General features: G+C 36.4%; 9 protein-coding genes, 2 non-coding genes and 3 pseudogenes across 16 annotated transcripts; 9 read left to right on the top strand and 5 right to left on the bottom strand.

Moving 5' to 3' along the window:
* The first annotated feature begins 15 nt into the window (after positions 1-15).
* T09F5.17 lies at positions 16-1130 on the top strand (annotated as a pseudogene). Its single transcript has 3 exons — positions 16-805; positions 852-893; positions 945-1130. Coding segments are annotated over exons 1-3 (1018 nt in total).
* Positions 1131-1287: 157 nt separating this feature from the next.
* Positions 1288-2509, bottom strand: T09F5.13 (annotated as a pseudogene). Its single transcript has 2 exons — positions 2025-2509; positions 1288-1810 (listed from the first exon to the last, which is right to left on the bottom strand). Coding segments are annotated over exons 1-2 (1008 nt in total).
* A 902-nt stretch (positions 2510-3411) lies between these two features.
* clec-47 (C-type lectin domain-containing protein) lies at positions 3412-3977 on the top strand. Its single transcript, NM_074343.7, has 2 exons — positions 3412-3766; positions 3813-3977. The coding sequence occupies exons 1-2, from the start codon at positions 3415-3417 to the stop codon at positions 3941-3943; spliced, it is 483 nt and encodes a 160-aa protein (NP_506744.1). The 5' UTR covers positions 3412-3414; the 3' UTR covers positions 3944-3977.
* A 443-nt stretch (positions 3978-4420) lies between these two features.
* srw-25 lies at positions 4421-7137 on the bottom strand (annotated as a pseudogene). The gene is given in 4 exon segments: positions 4421-4580; positions 4592-5017; positions 5059-5172; positions 6929-7137. Coding segments are annotated over 4 exon segments (909 nt in total).
* A 572-nt stretch (positions 7138-7709) lies between these two features.
* T09F5.10 (DUF1248 domain-containing protein) lies at positions 7710-9496 on the top strand. Its single transcript, NM_074344.4, has 4 exons — positions 7710-7896; positions 7944-8232; positions 8780-9260; positions 9303-9496. The coding sequence occupies exons 1-4, from the start codon at positions 7753-7755 to the stop codon at positions 9436-9438; spliced, it is 1050 nt and encodes a 349-aa protein (NP_506745.2). The 5' UTR covers positions 7710-7752; the 3' UTR covers positions 9439-9496.
* A 596-nt stretch (positions 9497-10092) lies between these two features.
* Positions 10093-11785, top strand: fbxa-84 (F-box domain-containing protein). The gene is made up of 3 exons (NM_074345.7): positions 10093-10502; positions 10723-11368; positions 11497-11785. The coding sequence occupies exons 1-3, from the start codon at positions 10372-10374 to the stop codon at positions 11692-11694; spliced, it is 975 nt and encodes a 324-aa protein (NP_506746.1). The 5' UTR covers positions 10093-10371; the 3' UTR covers positions 11695-11785.
* A 573-nt stretch (positions 11786-12358) lies between these two features.
* Positions 12359-13531, top strand: Y75B12B.1 (Mos1 transposase HTH domain-containing protein; the record flags this gene model as incomplete). Of its 3 annotated transcripts, NM_001269726.2 has the most annotated exons (5): positions 12359-12658; positions 12704-12875; positions 12971-13057; positions 13102-13248; positions 13295-13531. In NM_001269726.2, the coding sequence occupies 4 exons, from the start codon at positions 12362-12364 to the stop codon at positions 13119-13121; spliced, it is 576 nt and encodes a 191-aa protein (NP_001256655.1). The 3 variants fall into 3 exon arrangements, with proteins under 3 accessions (NP_001256655.1, NP_001359522.1, NP_001256656.1); NM_001373163.2 differs by having other exon boundaries at positions 12704-13057; positions 13295-13530; NM_001269727.3 differs by lacking the exons at positions 13102-13248; positions 13295-13531 and having other exon boundaries at positions 12362-12658; positions 12704-12924; positions 12971-13061.
* Positions 13532-13543: 12 nt separating this feature from the next.
* On the bottom strand, positions 13544-13953 carry Y75B12B.3 (Transposase). The gene is made up of 2 exons (NM_074347.5): positions 13677-13953; positions 13544-13626 (listed from the first exon to the last, which is right to left on the bottom strand). Exons 1-2 carry the CDS (start codon positions 13911-13913, stop codon positions 13579-13581), a joined length of 285 nt encoding a protein of 94 aa, NP_506748.1. The 5' UTR covers positions 13914-13953; the 3' UTR covers positions 13544-13578.
* Positions 13954-14234: 281 nt separating this feature from the next.
* cyn-7 (Peptidyl-prolyl cis-trans isomerase 7) lies at positions 14235-15031 on the bottom strand. Its single transcript, NM_074348.11, has 3 exons — positions 14945-15031; positions 14645-14896; positions 14235-14530 (listed from the first exon to the last, which is right to left on the bottom strand). The coding sequence occupies exons 1-3, from the start codon at positions 15011-15013 to the stop codon at positions 14336-14338; spliced, it is 516 nt and encodes a 171-aa protein (NP_506749.1). The 5' UTR covers positions 15014-15031; the 3' UTR covers positions 14235-14335.
* Positions 15032-15631: 600 nt separating this feature from the next.
* On the top strand, positions 15632-17241 carry bath-36 (BTB and MATH domain-containing protein 36). The gene is made up of 3 exons (NM_074349.6): positions 15632-16233; positions 16294-16865; positions 16915-17241. The coding sequence occupies exons 1-3, from the start codon at positions 16127-16129 to the stop codon at positions 17196-17198; spliced, it is 963 nt and encodes a 320-aa protein (NP_506750.1). The 5' UTR covers positions 15632-16126; the 3' UTR covers positions 17199-17241.
* Y75B12B.16 lies at positions 15642-15742 on the top strand. The gene has a single exon (NR_102097.1). It is a non-coding gene; the product is annotated as an Unclassified non-coding RNA Y75B12B.16 (non-coding RNA).
* A 338-nt stretch (positions 17242-17579) lies between the features above and the next one.
* cyn-3 (Peptidyl-prolyl cis-trans isomerase 3) lies at positions 17580-18579 on the top strand. The gene is made up of 3 exons (NM_074350.9): positions 17580-17673; positions 17724-17975; positions 18286-18579. Exons 1-3 carry the CDS (start codon positions 17605-17607, stop codon positions 18484-18486), a joined length of 522 nt encoding a protein of 173 aa, NP_506751.1. The 5' UTR covers positions 17580-17604; the 3' UTR covers positions 18487-18579.
* A 49-nt stretch (positions 18580-18628) lies between these two features.
* Y75B12B.12 lies at positions 18629-18746 on the bottom strand. The gene has a single exon (NR_003484.1). It is a non-coding gene; the product is annotated as a small nucleolar RNA Y75B12B.12 (small nucleolar RNA).
* A 202-nt stretch (positions 18747-18948) lies between these two features.
* On the top strand, positions 18949-19508 carry Y75B12B.11 (DUF7808 domain-containing protein). Its single transcript, NM_001029118.4, has 4 exons — positions 18949-19031; positions 19083-19166; positions 19215-19311; positions 19366-19508. Exons 1-4 carry the CDS (start codon positions 18962-18964, stop codon positions 19487-19489), a joined length of 375 nt encoding a protein of 124 aa, NP_001024289.2. The 5' UTR covers positions 18949-18961; the 3' UTR covers positions 19490-19508.
* The last annotated feature ends 375 nt before the right edge of the window (positions 19509-19883 follow it).

The following is a 19883-nucleotide window of genomic DNA, read 5'->3' on the forward strand; positions in this document are numbered from 1 at the left end:
AAATAGTATATCAATGAGCAACGTGCGGCAATATAAAAGCAGCAGGTTATTAACTTTTGCTATTGGATAAAAAACATGGATTTTAATAATATTTTTGTTACTTCAATCTTTTACAACCATTCAACAATATGTGTTTTAATAATTGTCATGGTTATCTCACTGTTGACTTGTGTATTTCCGATCTATTACACAGTATATCACAAAATTAAGAATAACGCAGAACAAACAGAACAATTCTCAATTATTAATACCCTACACAAAACGGTCACCAGATCTTTCAAGCTTATAATAATTTTCCTTTTACTAGTCCCAATAATTTATGCACTTAACGTGCTAAATATCTTGGCTCTACTAGTTATAGTCCCTATCACTCTGGCTGTAATAATTTCTGCTCTTTTATTGTGTATCAGTGAAACTCATCAAATTATGTTGGGATTGCTTGGAGTATATTCAATTTGCCCTCCACGTATTATTACAACATATTTTGAAAACAAAAAAATATTTTTGAGATGGGTGATTTATTTTTTATCCATATCATTTCTATCAAAAATTGGAGCAGCTATAATTTATAGATCATATGACTGTGAAAAAGCTTTGAAGATTTTTTTGGTATGTTGAAATTATTATTATCTGCAAACTTCTAAAAAAAGTTTAGTATGCTTACATCGGACTTTACATCTTCCTAAGTTCTTCTGTGCTTCTCAACATTCCAAATTTCATAAGATTATTGAAAACTACAGCTCCAGTAACCTATCTAGCAAAATATGCAAGCAGCCAATTAATTTTTATTTTATTGACAAAAACCGTGAGTTTCAAAACTGTTATCCTAAAGCTCAGTAAACAATTTTTAGGTGTACATATTCACAATTTACAAATATGATTTTGTGTTTGAAGTAAGTAAAGATTCTTTAAAAAAACAATTCCTATTTCCAAATTTCTTACAGTACTTCATTATATGTCAATCTGCCGAAATTATCTCCACGTTATTGATAATCCAGATAACTTACCTCGTTTGTAACAAAGAAATGACGAAGAGAGCATTGAAGTCTGTTTGTGAAAGCAAGTCACGTGAGATGAGTGCAAATTTTGATCAGAAAAGAACTACACAGCCGGATATATATATTCAATAAAAATTGTTTATTTTTTTGTAGAACTTCAATAAAATATTTTATTTTAAATGTTTTGAAAAAAAACGTCTAAGTCTCTCGGAAGCTTACCGAAATGGTATGAAAACGGTATTCTTATAATTTAAGTATTTTATTTTAACATTCATCTTCATGATTCTGTTCACGAAGAGGCATAGGAAGTTTTCTGGAAAATTAATTCATTTTCAATCATTTTTGAAACAATTATTAGCATACGTTTAATTATTTTCTTATACTCAGAGACAACAAGAATGAATGTAATACTATCAAATGGTGGGTATAATCCAACAAACGCGTATAACCATCCTGTTTGCCAATTGATTTGAATTCCGAGAGATGGTGGTATAGTTGGACTCAAGAGAATTGGAATAGCTGATAGGAAGATTAGTACGGTAGGCGCAATAGTTTGAATAACGAGAGTCTTGAAAATTTGCTTCTGGAATTTTTGGTTTAGCTGCGAGAACTTGGCGAGCTCTATTTTCATGTTGTAATAAATTTTGAGGCCACAGTAGATGATGATGAAATAATGGAAAGAGATTATAAATATTCCAGAAATCAAAAATAACGAGCTTTTCTATCTTAAATATCCTTCTGCGGACATGGGAAGGATAGTAAATCTAGGAAGATTTGATATATCCAACGAGTAGTTTTCGAGAAGAACTTTTCTGGAAATTGATTTTCATGGTAAATCTTGACAAAATTGGCTGAAATTAGGTATGTTTTGCTAACTTGTTTTCACGTTTTTTGCAGGGCTGGGTGAATTTTTCGTCGTTAGGTATAAAAATTTTGTGATTCTTCTGTAAGGAGAATTCTATGAAAAATTTTAAGCATTCTGATATCTTAGCGCTAAATCTAGATAAAAATGGGCATATGCCTCACCTCAAATACTCATCAGAATATTCATCAGGAGCACATAAATAATAAACCAACAATGTATAAATTATCCCTGGTAATAATGGGTATCCAACCCAGATTATAACTTTTACTCCACCAAATTGTTTTTTATTTCCTGCATCGAATAAGTAGAGGTATCGAAAAACGAATTGTGTTGCAATAGAAGATACAATTAGAACATAACATCCGGCCCAGAATAGAATAGAAAACTGCAATAGGCTGTAGGAAAATGCAGAAGTTTTCAAACTGAAGAATATCAGCGAATTGTTATAGTTATGAATAAAAGGTCTTGCAACGACTTTCAGGCTAGCAAATACAATTCCAAGAATTGAAAATGATATCACCAAATTTTTGTATGCACCTTTGAAGTTTTTAACGTAAAATATTGTTAAATAGACAAGAAATGAGTTGACAATAAGAGTAGATGAAAATCCGATACTTGTGAAAATATATGATAGTTCAAACGACATTACTTTTAGAGAAATTTGTGGAAATAACTAATCAGCTGATAGAAATGGAAATGTAGTCAGTATCAAGTACATTTATTTTCACATAATTTCTGAAGGAATAAGAAGTAATTTTGTATTCTATTTTACAAAACAAGGGAGCTAGGTAAAATAAACGAACTTAGGAAGCAGTACACATTTCACATGAGCTAAAATGCGTTTGACTTGAGCTTTTATACGTAACAAATTTCAATGAAGTAGATATGACTGCAAGCGCACGGAAGTTTTCTACTTGGATGCGTCAAGCCAATTTGTCATATCTCTTTGTTCTTTTTAAAATTTAAAAAATTTAGCATTTTAGGCATAATTTAATAATTTTACAAGCTTCTAATATAATTTTCTACCGTAAAATTTAGCGTTGACTAAATTTTTTTCAGAAGTTTTGTTGCATATTTTTGAGTTTTTTTTTGTAAAATTAACATCAAATGTTCAGTAGGTATTTCTGATACTGAGTTTCAATGGAAAATATAGTTTTAAGGCAAAACTTCTGATTTCTTCAGCAGTTTGATGCAATTATCATATTTTAAATCGTTCTGAAAGTAACACAACTTTCTGTTGGGAGTTCATGCCGAACGTTGAGTTATAATGGAAAATATCATTTTCAGGTAATATTTTTAAATTTTTTTTTGCATTGCGGAAAACTTAACATTTTCTCAATAGCAATATGATGTTTTGTTGGTGATATCATCTATTGCGTTCACAATTTGCACGCAATCTGATGAAAATTTTAATAGACTTTTGTTGAATATTTGATAAGACTCCAAACTTCTAACACCGCTCACTTTTTAGTCTTTTTCAAACAATTGTGTTATCAAAACTCTATAGTATATAAGACTATGTGCTGTCTGGAAGTTCATTCTTAAGCGAAAATGGGAATAATCACGTATCTCATTTTTGTACTTGCAATTTTTATATTTCCAATTGCTTCAATTTCGTGTCCAAGTGGCTTTACACTTCTAGTTTCTACATCCCGTTGTGCAAAGTTTATTTCTGGCGAGCTGAATTATGACGGAGCAACATTGTCTTGCAATTCTTCTGGGGGAAAGTTGATATCAATTCATAATGCAATCGACAATCGTGTAATGATGCAGTTTGCGAATTCATCAATAACCAACGATAATTACAATTATTGGCTCGGACTCAAGTGCTCAGAAACTGGAAATCCAAACGCCTGTGCTTGGGCAGATTCGACTAAATTTAGCTACAGTGGATTTGCAAAAGGTAACTATGAAGTCTTATTTTTTTGTCAAAAAATTGATCAGTTTAGCTTATCCAAACACAGGGTATGGAAACTGTGTATTTGTTGAGACAGCAGGGAATAGTGCTGGACAGTGGTTCAGTGCTACGTGCAATGCAATCAGAACTAATGCTATTTGCGAAATTGCAGTGAATTCTTAATGTTGAAAAGAAGATAATAAACATGATTCAAGTGTTTTTGTATTAAAGTAATTTTGCTTTCACAGAAACGTTGCAATAGATGGTCTTCTAGAAATTTCATGTACTCGGACAACAAATTGAGCGGTCATGAAAAATGTGTGAAGCAGGACCGCCAAGGACCTTTTTTTGCAATTACACCTAATTATGTGAAACCTATGTCTATCAAAATGCGTTTGATTTATTTCTCAGAACCGACAGTTTTTCACTTTTCCGAACGCTGAAATGTTTGTCAAACAGCAAAAATGAAAAAAATAATGATATTTTTTGGCAGACATTATTCTAGTTGCCAAATTTTGGCGATTGTCAAGCATATTTTTATTGAGCACTGAATGTGTTTCCAACTATCCAGTCATTCTCAAGATTTGATTTCAAATGTTCATTTGGAATTTCGCTAAATAAATTACATAATTTTGAAAATTGAAATGTTTAGATTCTAAGTTAGCAATGTGACTTGATACTTGTCACAGTCACCACACTTGGTTTTTGTTTGTTTCTTCCACACATTTGCTTCAATGCACTTCGATATTGTGCTGACATAAAACAGCATATGAAACAATGTATAGCAGAATTGAAGTTGATTAGAAATCCCATAGCCACACTGGGTAAAACAATTTGAAGTTGAATGTAATTGTCATAAAAATTACCAGACTCGTGGATCGATTTGAGTTACTCTGATTATTGGACACGTGTTTCAGATGCTCTGCCGATTTTTTTGCTCTTCTCATTTCAACAACAAGAATTAAAGTTGCAATAGGTAAAATAATGGATGGAAGAAACTCGAAAAAGAGACCCTCTAAAAAGATATTGATTTCATAAGTTCTCTCATTACCAAACATATGAGTTTCTTGAAGTATATACTGAATCTGGTGAGAGAAATCAACAGACATAGCACTGCAATTCAAACTCGGTGTCCACATTTCATTTGCCGGTACAACTGTATTTTTAAAATAGTCCAGAATCCAAAATGGAAACATTAAAAGGACAATGACGAGTATTATTCGGAGTCCATACTTTGCTTGGACAAGTAAACTTATTCTGAATTTCAAAAAATTGTTTTCGATTAAAAGTAAAACAACCTTTCACTTAGTGGATTTTTAATCACCAAAACTCTTATAACCGACATTCCAACTGCCAACCATATTCCCAAATGTGCACCAAAGATTTGGTATTCATTGTCAACTCCTTTCCATCTTTAGCATTCAGCAAATATTTAAACGTTTTTCTAGCTCTTCCAGTAGAGATTTTGCAATTATTTAGAAGAATTACTAGAATGTTATTATTCGGATAGAAGGAAAAAAACTGACAACAGTACAGTGCGTGCAACTTCTATAGCGCCCCCTATTTTTTTCGTGTTTCGTCACTTTCCCAAACTTTTTTGAGAAAACCATTATAGCCATTCGATTTCAAATGTCAAAAAACCCCCTGTCCGAAATTTTCATGAAAAAATATCAAAGACTACGGTAATTAGGTCAAAAAGTCTGAAAAACGACCGTGCAACTTCTATAGCGCTCCCTCGAATTTTCGCTATTTTTCAATAAAATACCTAGTTTTATGAGGTTTCTGAAAAGGATATAGTATTCTATATTAAGAAAAATGATCATAAGGTCTCATTTTTCAATTTTCAACAGAAATATATTACGTGAAAACTTCTGGGATCCCAAGAGTGGCCTGAAACGCTTCACTTTGCGTTAGTGGCCAGTTCTCGGCTCCCACTGCATGTATTGATACGTAACTTGAACTAATCATTTAATTTTGTTCACTAAAGATATTTTGAAAGGTTGATATTAAATTCGGTGGAGATAGGTAAGGTAGATAGCGCTGCTCATTGTGAGGAAATCAGTTTTTCTCTCTAGAACAGATTTTTGCGACGTGCCAGAGATTGGACGCGGTTCATTTCTGGTAGAAAAGCTTCATATTCATTGTTGAAATTTTTATAAGTGTTATTCGAACAAAAAACTTTTGAAAAATGATTGGTCCAATGCAGGAGATCTCCTTTAAAAAATTTGCACATACATCAAAACTGGGCGAGTTCACTGTCCGCAGGTTTTTGGGTGAATTTTTAGTTTTTAACAAACACTTTGAAATATTAAGTTCGGATGCAAGTTCTGTGACCCCTCTGAACACTTCGACAGTTCTTTTGTCGTTCGATCTCGAATGAAACGCGCGGAACCACGGGAAACAGACCCGCCCAGTGTTTCTGCACCTGTTAATTTGTTTGAGGGATATTTCTCGAATTTTACCCATCATTTTCCAACATTTTTCGATCCGGACAAAATTTGTTTTAAATGGTTAATTGAATGGATATCTTGTCTACCAGAAAAGACGCACATCCATTATCTGACTTGCCTCAGATGTGTTTTATCGATAGAACAACTGATTGGTTACTAGCCTTACTATTAACTTGGGCTGTCAACCTGGCCCATATTGACCAAATTTTATGACAACTTATTGAAACATTATCAGTAAATCAAAATGAAAATTTCGGTCAAGTTTCGTATCAATAGATGCAGTGGGAGCCGAGAACTGGCCACTAACGCAAAGTGAAGCGTTTCAGGCCACTCTTGGGATCCCAGAAGTTTTCACGTAATATATTTCTGTTGAAAATTGAAAAATGAGACCTTATGATCATTTTTCTTAATATAGAATACTATATCCTTTTCAGAAATCTCATAAAACTAGGTATTTTATTGAAAAATAGCGAAAATTCGAGGGAGCGCTATAGAAGTTGCACGGTCGTTTTTCAGACTTTTTGACCTAATTACCGTAGTCTTTGATATTTTTCATGAAAATTTCGGACAGAGGGTTTTTTGACATTTGATATCGAATGGCTATAATGGTTTTCTCAAAAAAGTTTGGGAAAGTGACGAAATACGAAAAAAATAGGGGGCGCTATAGAAGTTGCACGCACTGTATAACCCGTTTATTTTTGTAGTCAAAAAGCTTTACCAAGGTTCCCAAGTTTTTTGATAATTCTGATAGAATTCGTTAGCGGTCATAATCATCTTGCAGCTCATCCGTAAAAGATCAGATATAGCGATTCCAATAAGAAATACATTGACTGTGAATTTTCGCATCGACTCGTTAAACAAAACTGTCAAATGAAAAGTGTTAGTGATAACTCCAACCGCCGTTACAGAAAATGTTGCATACTCCATTATGTTAACTGAAAATTGATATTTCAATATGGGAGATGTTTTTTTTTGAGAGGTAAATTAAGATCTCGGGATACTGTAGTACCGTGTCGGTACTGAAGAAGTACTGTAAAAAAGTTGTTTAGTGGGGAGATAAAATAGTTTGTTTAATTACTGCAGTTAAAGTGCAGTTATGTGTGCAATGTTCTAGAAATATCAATATGGTTTCACAAGTTACATGAACTTTAAAGAACTTCAATTTCAGGTAACCGAAAATTTTAAAAGTTTTTTTCTTAAAATTTCTTAAAATTTTTCAAAATTTCTCAAAAATTTTCTAGATCCTTTCAGAAACATCTGAATATTTTGAAAGTTTATGGTAATTCTCAGAAATCAAAATTTCCAGACTTTCTGAAGTTTCTCGGTTTTTGGGAATTACTAGAATTTTTTTTGAAATTTCTAGATATTTCTCAAAGAATTTCAAAACTAGTTTCTAGAAAGTACTCAAATTAAAATGTTCAACTTGATTTTTCTCAAATTAATTCTCACGTTTTCGGGTCGCCCTCAAAATATTCACAAAAGAAACAATTTCAAAAAGTATTCCCTACTTTTTTAAATTATTCTTCCTACATCGAACAAATAATGTTGACTTCTCGTGGTCTTCGTGAAATTTCGATATTTTCCAAGCGATTCTTTGCGATGCCTTCTCCAAAGCATATGACAAAAGATGACGTGGATTTGCTGACAAATCCCGGCGAGGATTATGTGGACGCTTTGATGAAATGGGTGAGTCTGGTCAGAAGATTTTTCTCTATAATTTATCAATTTTCCAGCACGGCGACGAGCGACCCGTGTTCAAGAAAGAGGACATCTATCGTTGGAAGGACAGCTTTCCAGAGTATCGGCTGAAAATGGTTTGCCTGAAAGACACGACAAGAGTCATCGCAGTCGGTCACTATTGTTATTTCAATGCTCTGAAAGAAGGGCAGAAACCATTATTCTTCCTAGGGTTGGGATGGACGGGTCCCGAATATCGTACACGGGCGGTTATGGAGCTTCAAGCCTCAATGGCGATGGAGGAGAGGGAGAGGTATCCGACTGCAAACGCTGCTTCGCATCCAAGTAAGTGCCACGTGGAAGTATAGTGTACTCCTGAGAGCAGTTGGCCTCTATGAGCAGTTTTTCTTTGAAAGTTATCGGCTTTTGCCCAACAAAGATTCTGCTACGTCAGATTTTCTAGAAACACAATTGCCATTTTATCAAGAGATTGTTCCAATCGTGGAGCGATTCCGAGGCCTCACCAAATGGGAAACACTTGACAACGGGATACACAAAACAGAGTGACTACGTGATTGGAGCAAAAACCGTGGCAGACTTGCGTTTTTCTTGAATTAAAAAAGAAAACGTTGATGTTTTTTTAATTTTTCTATGTTTCAAATTGTTTAAAAAAGGAGAAACACCCACGTTTGCAACTTTGCCACGTTTTTGGTCTGCCCATGTAGTCTCCCCTTTTTGTGTATCCCGTTTTCAAATGTTTCCCCAAGCCGTGGAACGTATTGTTTAAAATACAGAAATCCCGGACAAAAACTACACTGATTACAATAATCACAGTATCTACCGTGTTTAGTGTTCGATAGCTGGTTAGAAAAGCAATTTTTCTACTTTTCAGACAAGTTCATGAAACGATTCTGGCACATATTCAACGGCCACAAAGAACACGAGGACAAGGGTCACAAGGCGGTCAATGTTACCTACATAAGCACCTTCAACTCCAAAGACATAATTATTCCCGAAGATTTGGATTTCAGTGGGATTACTGTAACGGATGCTAGAGAGGTACCCAAGAGGGATATAATCAACTACGGTCAAACCATTTATCCGTATCATCGAGAAATTTTTATTATTTCCCACATGTATGATAAAGATGGTTTCGGGAAAGTTGCGTACGATGAGTATGGGAATGTGATTGGAATTAGCCAACTTATTGTTTATGGAACCAAAAAAGACAGTAATCTTGGTCCAATTTATGCAGACAATCCACGTGTTGCTCAGGCAATGTTTGCGTCGATGCTCAAGGATATTAAGGCTTCTTGCACGGAAATTGCTCATTATGAGATGCGATCGTCACAACAAAGCCAAGATTGTTTCCGGTGAGTTTTGAGGAATGATTTCCAGATTATACCGGTTTTCAGATGGATCGCTCCATTCCTGAAGTGCAAGCCAAGTCGCGTTCACATCCACAACCTTTTGTATAAGCACGAGGTCCCAGAGGGTATTGATTTTACAAAGGTCTACAGTCCAAGTCAAATACAAATGTTCCTCGTTTGAAATGTTTAAAGATAAATATTACTCAAATAAATAAAGTGGGAAGGTTTTCCATGTTTTATCTACAGTTTATTGAATCAAGTTTATAAAGAATTTTTTCAGATAAAATATGAGGTTTTTATTTAAAGAAAACTGAAAATCGCAAGAAAAACCTATAACAGCTGAAATTGCTAGACAGAACTACGAGAACAACTGAATTGTTCAAATTGAATTTGCTGAATGTGATATGTGTCATAACTCCCTTCTGAGAAAAATGTGATATGGGTCATAACTCAATTGTTAAGCACCGAATGCCAAAACATAATTGGAAACGATTTTTCACAGAATTCCAGGCATTCTCAAGCTGGATATAATTGTTGATTTCGATAGTCAAATTAGAGCTTATTTTTTGAGTCAGTAATTTTCCAAGGAAGTATTGAGAGCGGGTCTCTGTTTTGAGTAACGAGAATTGTCTTGAAACTTAGGAATTGAATTTCGTCTTGAGCAGGACGTAGTATGAGCGAAATTTTATGAAACAGTAGGCATGCAAGTATGCATTTTGACTTGAAGTAGGCACAAAGACCGGAAAGATGTTTAAAATTGATATTTAAATTTATAGAATAGTTTTAGACTTTTTTCTCAATTCACCAGTTGAAATGTCAGCGTCCGCAATTCTTAAAGATCAAACCAAAATGGAATACTCTAACACCGAAAAGTTTGAAAATCCGCGTGTCTAGTTGCTCCAGCTTCGTCATATCATAATAGTTGCTCCAGCTTCGTCAAAAAATATTGTGGCCAACCTAAACTTGGAACACAGAAAAATTGATGCTTCTACTCTGATAACAATATTTCCTAATTTCTTATCAGCCGATTTTGTCATTCTCACTTTTTTCATCTTTGGTTTTACGAAACCAACAAATAGTCAGCTTTCCACAAAAAAGTTTAATGTAAAGGAAAATGGTAAAGCTGAAATCTATCAAAAAGCTATTTTCTTCATCGAAACCGGCTTCATCGCATACAGCAACATTTTCTGAATTGCCAACTGAAGTTGTCGACGAAGTTTTGAGAAAGCTTGGACCAATTGATAGGTGAGAGATTTTCCAAATATAGTTTTTTAGGATTTCATTGGAGCGCACTTATTAATCGAAATTATGACTGTTTCCTTACAAGTAACAAAATTGGAGTGGCTTCCCTTGAAAATATTTTGTGAAAATTCTGAAATTTCTCAAAATAATCTGAAAATAAATTTGTTCAATTCAGTAGAACCGATTTCACTTGTTAGTAACAGAGCCAACTTACAATTTCCAGAATAATCGCCAGAAAAGTGTCTCGAAAATTCCGTGCAATAATTGAGGCAACCTGTCGCTTCAAGGAAATCAAAATTGAAATTGCAAGTTTCTATAACCCAACTGTCTCTTTTCATCTGGATGATGCGTGTATCACCTACGAAACAGTGGGCCAAAGTTGCATTGTAAGCTTTGGAAAGAAAAGGAAGAAGGTTAAGAAACGAAATTGTGTGGATGTTATGCTGGATGATCTCTCATCACTATTAAGAAATCCGAAACTGAATCTGGAAGTGTTCAAACTTCAATTTTACATTTTCGTAGAAGCAAACCACCGAGAGACTCTTGTAAACTCCCTTCCAGTAGTTCTAAAGTCTGCAGAGCCTCTGAATGTCAGTGAGTTTCAAGTTAAAAGAGCACGATTCGACGAGATGGTGCCTATTTTGGCATGCTTCGAGGCGGGAAAACTTAGGAAATTGAGTTTTCTGCAAAGCATTGACCAATATGACTTGTTCGAAACTATTGTTCATTTGGATCAATGGAAAGAGGCAAAGGTTCTAGAAGCGTTGTTCTCAACGTATTTGATAGATGTTGAGGAGCTCTTTCATTTTGAGCATTTTAAGATTAAAACTGATTCATTTACCACGGAAGATGCCATACAGACCAGAGATGTGAGTTTTTTTTTCTAGGTTTCCTATAAAATTTCTCAGAACAGGCCCTTTTTTCAAAAAAAGTAGAGGAAACATCTAAATTTATTTATGCATTTCAAAATAAAATTTTAAATAAAATTCATTTCCAGATCCTCACAGTATCTGCCCACTTCCAGTACGCTAAACTTTTCTTCCCGGAAAACCGATCTACGGAGCTTGCAAGAGTGTTCGACCCGAAATATGAAGGCCCGTTGAGTGGATCAATCAATTACCAAGCGTGTGATGCAAATTTTATAATTGATTTTAGTCCACATCACTTTGAGATTAAGAAAATTTTTCATACTTAAATTTTTTGTTCGGAATCCCCCAATGGAAAACTTTAAATTATTCTAAAAGGCCTTAAAAACTGGTAAATAACAAATAAATGAAATATTTATTTTTTCTTCAGGAAAAATGATGAAAAACAAGCTGGAAGGCGTGGCAAAAATCCGGAAGAAAACATGTTTTGCATATTCGCGTCAAATAGAGTGTTCAGTCTGCAGTTGCACATGTTCTTGTCTACAGTAGTATGAGAGCGCGTGTGGCTAATCCGCCCATTTTTGCAAGCGCCGCACGCTTTTTCTGCAACCACGCGTCACGTGGCACGGTTCAAACATAGTTTTTCGAAACTCGAACCTTGCAAATACTTTTTCTTTTCCTAGAAATGTGTTTCTTTTGTTAGATTTTTTTTTTCAAAACATCGGAAAACGGAAAATTTTTGTTGTTCGGTTTAAAAAATCAGAACTTTTTTTTTTCAGAAAAGAAATTTGATCAGATCTATATAATTTTGACCTATCCGTAGATCAAATAAGTTTATTCTGCGCGCGGTAAAAATTGAATTCTTTTTCGTTTCTTTTCTCCTTTGTCCCAAATTTGGTCCAGCTCTAACTTTTTTTCTCTTTCCCTGGTTTTCCCATGTTTCCCTTCCATTTTGCACTATGTATTACGCTTTTCATTAATTTTCATTTTCAGATTATGGCTTCTTCCTTGCGTACTGATCCAGCCTTCCTTCGCACATGTGTTCTCTACGAGGTGTTCAAGCTGAACACATTTTCTCAGGGATTCGCTAACTTCTGCAGCACGTTCGGAAACGACATCATGCATAATCGGGAATTCGAGTTCTGGCACAGACGTTTTTACGACGGAAATCACGATTTGGGTCTTGAGATCAGCTCACAAAATGCCATTGACCACGAGCTCGAACGTGCAAAGAATGGGCAAATCCTGAGATCGGATCCGTCACGTTCTGAGAAGAAAGCAAAGCACTTGGAGGTTTAAAAAATTTCAAATTTCTCGATTAACTCCTTTACTTTTCAGTTCATTACTTCTCCTCTGTGCAAAGATCCGGAATTCGTTCGTTCTTGCGTCCTCTACGAAGTTTTCAGTCTGAAAGACTCTACCCAAGGATACAAAGATTTCTGCGATGCTCTCGGAAACGAGTCTATGGGCGTCAGAGAGTTCGACTTCTGGTGGAATCGATTCTACAATGGTGATCATGATTTGTGTCTCGATATGACTGCCGCAGTCACTTTGGGAAGGCAAATATATAATAAGCTTCATCAAAATAAATTGTTAGTTTTGTAGCTCCGGACAAGACGATGGCTTCACAAATGATGGAGAGGCTGAAGAGACTTCGCAGCTTCAACGTGTTTCTGGAGATTCTGTGGAATGGTAGGGTTCTGGGGTTGAATGCCCTAATAATTGAGAATTTCCAGAAATACTTGCAAATTTATGATGATTACGGTGATTTTTCGGATGAGGAGGAGCACGTGCTGAAGATGTGCAAATTCGGAGAGCCTGCTATCAGAGAGTTCATTGTCGCGAACTTTTCGGCTGAAGAGATCGTCGATTTCAGATCTCAAGTATGTTTTCAAAAAGCCTTCTCACAATAAATGTTCCAATTTTCAGCTTCACGATAATCTGGAAGAATACGAAGAGAAGAACAAGCCATCTCTCATCAAAAAGCTCGTCGGAAAGATAAAAGGGATCGGCGCTCGGAGAGATGATGACTCGGATTCCGAAGAGGATTCGGAAGAGAGCTCCGACGAGGACTAAAATCATTCTTGTGTACAACCCAAACCTACTAACCCGCACATTATTTTCTGAAATAGCTTGCCACAATTGTAAATAAATATTAGCGCCTGTAATACTCTTGTAACTGGAAGAAAGTTCATTTAAGAAAATATCAAAAATTAGAACAACTTCTTGAATGGATTTCCTTGTTGCCCGCCGAGTTTGCTCTGAAAATGGAGAGACTACTGGAGCTTTATTAAAAAGGTATTCAACTAACCAAGTTCTCAATCTTCGCCTGAAGCTCGACGATTTTCTTCTGCAAGTTGTCCAAATCACCACGAGACTCCTTCAATTTCTCCAAATTCTCCGACTTTTGCTCATCCGAAACTTCCGGATTGTTGACCTGCTGCTCATACAACTGTTTGGCCGATTCATAACCAGACTTGCTCGATTCATAGATCTTCTTAATGTTCTCCAATCGAAGTTTTTCATTATTAAGAATCTCGGGAAACATTTCTAGGAATCTGACAAGTGAGAATAACCAAAAGAATGTGAAGAGCTGGCAACAATGCCTACATTTTATGCTCGAAATCTGAATATTTGCACAATTTACAGCTTTTCCTCTAACAATTCCATTTTATGTGTTTACTCTTCACGAGTCAACAGAGTTCGAACGGTTGTCTGAAATTCAGGATAGAATGCGCAGAGATTGGAACAAAATGACGGAAATCGACGCTTTCAATCGCTTCTACAATGTTACAGTTCTCTCCAAGCTGTTGAGAACAATTCACGAAGGCTTCCTCGAGTACGACCCATGTAACTGAACAACTATATTCTTTTCGAGCAATTTATTGATGATCAAGATGAAAAAGTGAAGCAATAAACAGGGTTGGATGGGGTGATTGAAAAGAAGAAAAGTTCTCACGGAGAACAAATTTAGAGCTGTCCGCAGTCGGCGATGAGGCACTCGGACTTTGGAGTTCCGGAGCTGCTTCCGTTGCCCTCGACCTTGCTGACGATGTCCAATCCTTCGACGACACGTCCGAAAACGACGTGCTTTCCGTCGAGCCAGGCAGTCTTGACGGTGCAGAGGAAGAATTGAGATCCGTTGGTGTTTGGTCCAGCGTTAGCCTGAAGAAAAACAATGAAACTTATCAGCCAGTGGATAACAGTTAAGAAACTAGATAATGCTTCTTTTCTATCAGTTTATGCTGTCTTTCAATCTGGCTAGGCAACATAACTTACCATGGAAAGGACTCCTGGTCCGGTGTGCTTCTCCTTGAAGTTCTCGTCTGGGAACTTCTCTCCGTAGATGGATTCTCCTCCAGTTCCGTTCCCGCGGGTGAAGTCTCCTCCCTGGATCATGAATTCTGGGATGATACGATGGAACTTGGATCCCTTGAAGTGGAGTGGCTTTCCGGACTTTCCGACTCCCTTCTCACCAGTGCAAAGAGCACGGAAGTTCTCAGCGGTTTTTGGAACAATATCGTTGTAGAGCTGAAAATAAGATTTAATTTCATGAAAAAAGATCAGTGTTTTGTTTACCTCCATAACGATACGTCCGGTTGGTTTTCCGGCGATGGTGATGTCGAAGAAGACTCTTGGGCGGCTCATTTTCAGGTAGGGTAATCACTAAAATGCTTGAGTTATAGTTGAGAAATATGTATGAGATAGGTATATCTACAGAGGTGCGGCAAACACGCTCTGCGGTAATAGAGCGGGAATCAATCAAAGTTAAAAATATAAACAAAGCACCATAAGATACAAGGAAGAAGCACACGGATGAGCTATATACTGAAATGGAGTGAATTAGCGCACTAAAACAGAAAATTTTAGGCCCAACTAAATTAATTTTCCTGTTGGGCCTAAAATCTGCCGAAAGACGTGATTCAACAAGGATTAAACGACAGTTGCACATCAAAAAAGTTCTTAAATAATTTTCAATTGATTTTAATTCATTTTAATAAGCGAAACTATAAAAATTCTGACAAAATCAACAAATTAGGCGACGAAAGAGAGAAGAAATGAGCCGTTCGCTTCTAGAATTTTCCGACGTAAACAACAAAGTCCGCAAAAGTGTCTGCGTACCCGACACCCAATCATACGACATGCGCCATATCTGACGACACTTTCGCTGTGTTTCCCGCCTTTTGTCAACACTTTCACCGTGCGCCTGTGTTTTCAAATGATCGTACACAAAACAACAGAACGGCGCCGAAATTGATAACAATTTTTGTAGGCAATAAAAGATTACATTGAAAAACCGGTCATTGATATCAGTTCGATCATCACCACGGTCTTCACGAAAAGAAGGAGAAATATCGAGATGATTTAACATTGAGAAACATTGAGAACATTTTAAATTGCTAAATAGATCACAAATTAATCCAACAGTTTTTCATTTTGTTGAATGCTTTCGAGATCGATTGAGCTAAATATGAAGCTCTGCATGTGACGGGTATCTGCGAAGCGGTTCGTCAAGATTAGCTTTGCTTATCCGCTAAAAAATAATCTTTTCGTACAAGGACAAAATAAAATCTGCACAAAATACATCGTGATGTGCTAAAAATGGTTAATGTGAAAGTCCTAGAAATAGACCAATAAACTTTATAAATTTTGACTGGTCTCGAAGCCATTTAGTGTACTGTAGGTGAGAGCATTGCTCAGCTTAAATTGTTTGTTTCAAATTCTTCTTCATTGTTCAAATTAAATTTATCACAAGATAAAATGTCTGGAAAAGACAATAAAGGATCAATTCGTTTTGAGATTCAAAATTTTTCTGGCTTGGCGAAGGCGACGGAGCACAAACCAGTGCAAATTGGACACGTAGAATGGTTAGTGAATTTTAATGAAACAAAAAATGTTCTAAATTATTTAAAATATTATCTTTTAAGGATTCTTGGAGCATTCACAAGCACTTCCGACGCTACGAACAATGCTAAACATCTCGGAATTCACCTGAAATGCAACGAGGAACTGCGCAGCAACTTGTGGTCCTGCGATGCGTCAATTCGTTTTTCACTTCTGAGACTCAATTCAAACGAGGATGATGACGCGTTTTCGATGGAGTTTCAGCAAAAGTTCGACGACTTGAACAAGATTGTGGTGGTCAACAATTTTAAAAATTGGGAGGAAGCCATCTGCTACGATAATCGATTTGTGCTCGATAAGCATGCCGTTCTTGAAGTCCAAATTACTGTCAACAAGATTGCCGGAATTCATGAGAGGATTATCGAGACTTTCGATCAACCCAAGGAACATCTTACCGATGTTGTGCTGGTGCTTGAAGGAAAACATGTCCATGTTGGCAAGCAAGTGCTCGCAACGAGCTCGCAATTCTTCCAAAAAATGTTCTATTCGAATTTCGCCGAAAAGACACAGGCTGAGATCAAAATCGATGATGTGACCCACTCTGAGTTTATCGATTTGCTCAATGTGATCTACCCCACTCACATGCTCATTAATAGTAAGTTCTTTTTTTTATTTGAGGCTTGGAATTATTAACGGATTTTCAGGTTCCAACGTGTCTCACTTGCTCAAGCTGAGCGATAGATTCGCGGTGCCAAGAGTTCTGGAAAAGGCTGAAACGTTTTTGATTTTGGACCAAAAGACCCACTTGATCGACAAGCTGAAGTTCGCCGAAGTCTACAGACTCTCAAGGCTTCAAAATGCATGCCTTTCGCAATTGGAGACCAGCGAAGATGTTACTGCGTTGAAGCATCACGAAAATTATAAATCTCTCGATCATATAACCTACAATGCGTTGCTTCAGAAGCTCATTGATCTTTTGGAAGATTAGCTCCAAGCTTTGTTGAATTTGTTGTTGATAAATTCTGTTGTTGATTTCAGTTTTCAAAACTGCAGATTATTTTTTGTTAAGGAGAAGGTAAAAATACCGCGAAGAACTGTTAATTTTTGATTGGTTAAAAAACTCAAATTTAAACTACCACCAAAAAGAAGAATGTAAGCACGCTCTGCTGATGAAAGAAAACCTTATTCAAACTTCGCGGTCTCACAAATTATCAACGGAGCGAACATTCTGACCCCGCCCACAAATCGAAATTTCTCTGCCGCTCTCCATTTCGGTCCCATTTTTTGAATTTTCATGCGAATTCACTGTTTTTTATTCAGATTTTTTATCGATTTTCGTTTAAATTATGTAATTTTTATGATTTTTCAGTAATTTCCCTATTCTTGCCTCAACAATGAGCCGCTCAAAGGTCTTTTTCGACATCACCATCGGTGGTAAGGCTTCCGGACGTATCGTCATGGAGGTTTGTGAAATTTTGGCTATTTTCATCTTCAATAAATAAATTTTTTACAGCTTTACGATGACGTTGTCCCAAAGACCGCCGGTAATTTCCGCGCTCTCTGCACCGGAGAAAATGGAATCGGAAAGTCTGGAAAGCCACTCCACTTCAAGGGATCCAAGTTTCATCGCATCATCCCGAACTTCATGATCCAGGGAGGAGACTTCACCCGCGGAAACGGAACTGGAGGAGAATCCATCTACGGAGAGAAGTTCCCAGACGAGAACTTCAAGGAGAAGCACACCGGACCAGGAGTCCTCTCCATGGTAAGCAAATCGTCAGCTGAATCTGTTTGAAGTTCGAGAAAATGTTTTTTTCTGCTCAATTTGGGAAAAATATCACTGTTTGTTCTCCGAAAAGAGGGAAAACTGAAGATTTCTAAATGTTGCTTTTCCGGAAATTGTCGTATCTGTGAGAGACGCAGACATATCTCACAGCACGTTGTGTGTAGGATGGAGTGCTGAGCCGTTGTTAGGAGAAATTGAATGATTTATGAGAAAGAGCAGCTGAATGTATCAGTCTCAAAAAATATCAGAATTTTTGTCTGTCTCGAAAGTAATATTTTCAACATTTCAGGCTAATGCTGGACCAAACACCAACGGATCTCAATTCTTCCTCTGCACCGTCAAGACCGAGTGGCTCGACGGAAAGCACGTCGTTTTCGGACGTGTCGTCGAAGGATTGGACGTCGTGAAGGCTGTCGAATCCAACGGATCCCAATCCGGAAAGCCAGTCAAGGACTGCATGATCGCTGACTGTGGACAACTCAAGGCATAAATTAATTGCACCCGAAATCTCCTTCATCTCTTGATTATATATTTTCAGTATTCAACTAATCCATATTTTTCTCATAAACCTCAGTTATCCCCGATTGTTCCTTTGAAGAAACCCAGGTCTCATTGAGAAAAAAAAAAGAAATCAGCTCAGACGTTGCGCATATTTCCATCTTCTGGCGAAAGGCGCGACGTTGGGTCCCGCCTTTTCAGGCGACATCACAATCCGATCGCCTCGGCCACTGCACAAGTCATCGATCACCGCTGAGGAGTTGAACCCGCGTCTGTTGTTTGAAGACGGCGCGCTTTACCACTGAACCACTCGGTCGCGAATAGTAGTGCGCCGTTGTGTACCTATAAAAGTGTGCGTAGGCAAGCAGAGAGGAATAATGAAGCGGAGAGTTTCAGAACCGGATTTCAGCTTTATCTAATACTTGAATCTACATGCAACATCCATTCAGATTTTAATTCAATCTTTAATGAATCGCATCTACTATTTATTGTCGCTTTTAATTTTTCTAAACACTATAAACTCTCTTTATCAATGGGGTAATTTTTAAAAGATTAAATTTTTTTGAATTGACATTAAAAATTTCTCAGAAAATCGGATTTTAAAATGTGAAAACGCCAACTGCTCTCTTCAAAAAACCGGCGAAGAATTTAAACCTGCAGTTTGTGAGAAAGGTCGTCTTTTTATTTGAATAAACTTTTGAAATCGCAAGAAAAATTCAGATTCTAACGGAAAAATCGCATGTGATATAGAATGTGATAAAGCTGATCGTGACAGTGTTATCTCAAAAAGGCCCACCGATTATCGATATTGCAATAGGTGATCCGATTAAATTAATGTTTACAGTAGTTTCAAAAATTCTATAAATTTAAGGTTTTACACATACAATGCTGAAAAGACTTCCGATGGAAAATATGTGATTTGGAGAAGTGGAAAATGTGCTGAAGCAAATATTACTTTATCTGTTCATTGTGCTTTTGCGGTGTATATGGTCTGAAATAAATAATTTTTCTGGATTTTATTGTATTACGGTACCCGAGAAAGTACGCAAGATGTAGACGTGGCACACCATTCGACGAGCAAATTGGAAAAATTAAATAAAATTGACGACGAGATATTGTATTAGTTCTAAACTCGATCAAGAACATTCTCTTTATTTCGAAATAAAATTACATATGTACTTTTTGGGCTAAAAATAAGTCTCGCCACGACACAGTTTTGTTAAATAACAAAGATGTGCGCCTTTAGAGGGTAATGTAATCTCAAAATTGTATTGTCCCTTTTCTTTAATCAACTTTTTAAAGTTTTCCAAGCGAATTAATAAACTCTATGAAAATTGGAAGGAAATTGCACAGCAAAAATTTAAATTGCAGTACTGTTTGAAGACGCAC

Source organism: Caenorhabditis elegans, chromosome V (assembly GCF_000002985.6).
Source record: "Caenorhabditis elegans chromosome V".
NCBI lineage: Eukaryota > Metazoa > Nematoda > Chromadorea > Rhabditida > Rhabditidae > Caenorhabditis > Caenorhabditis elegans.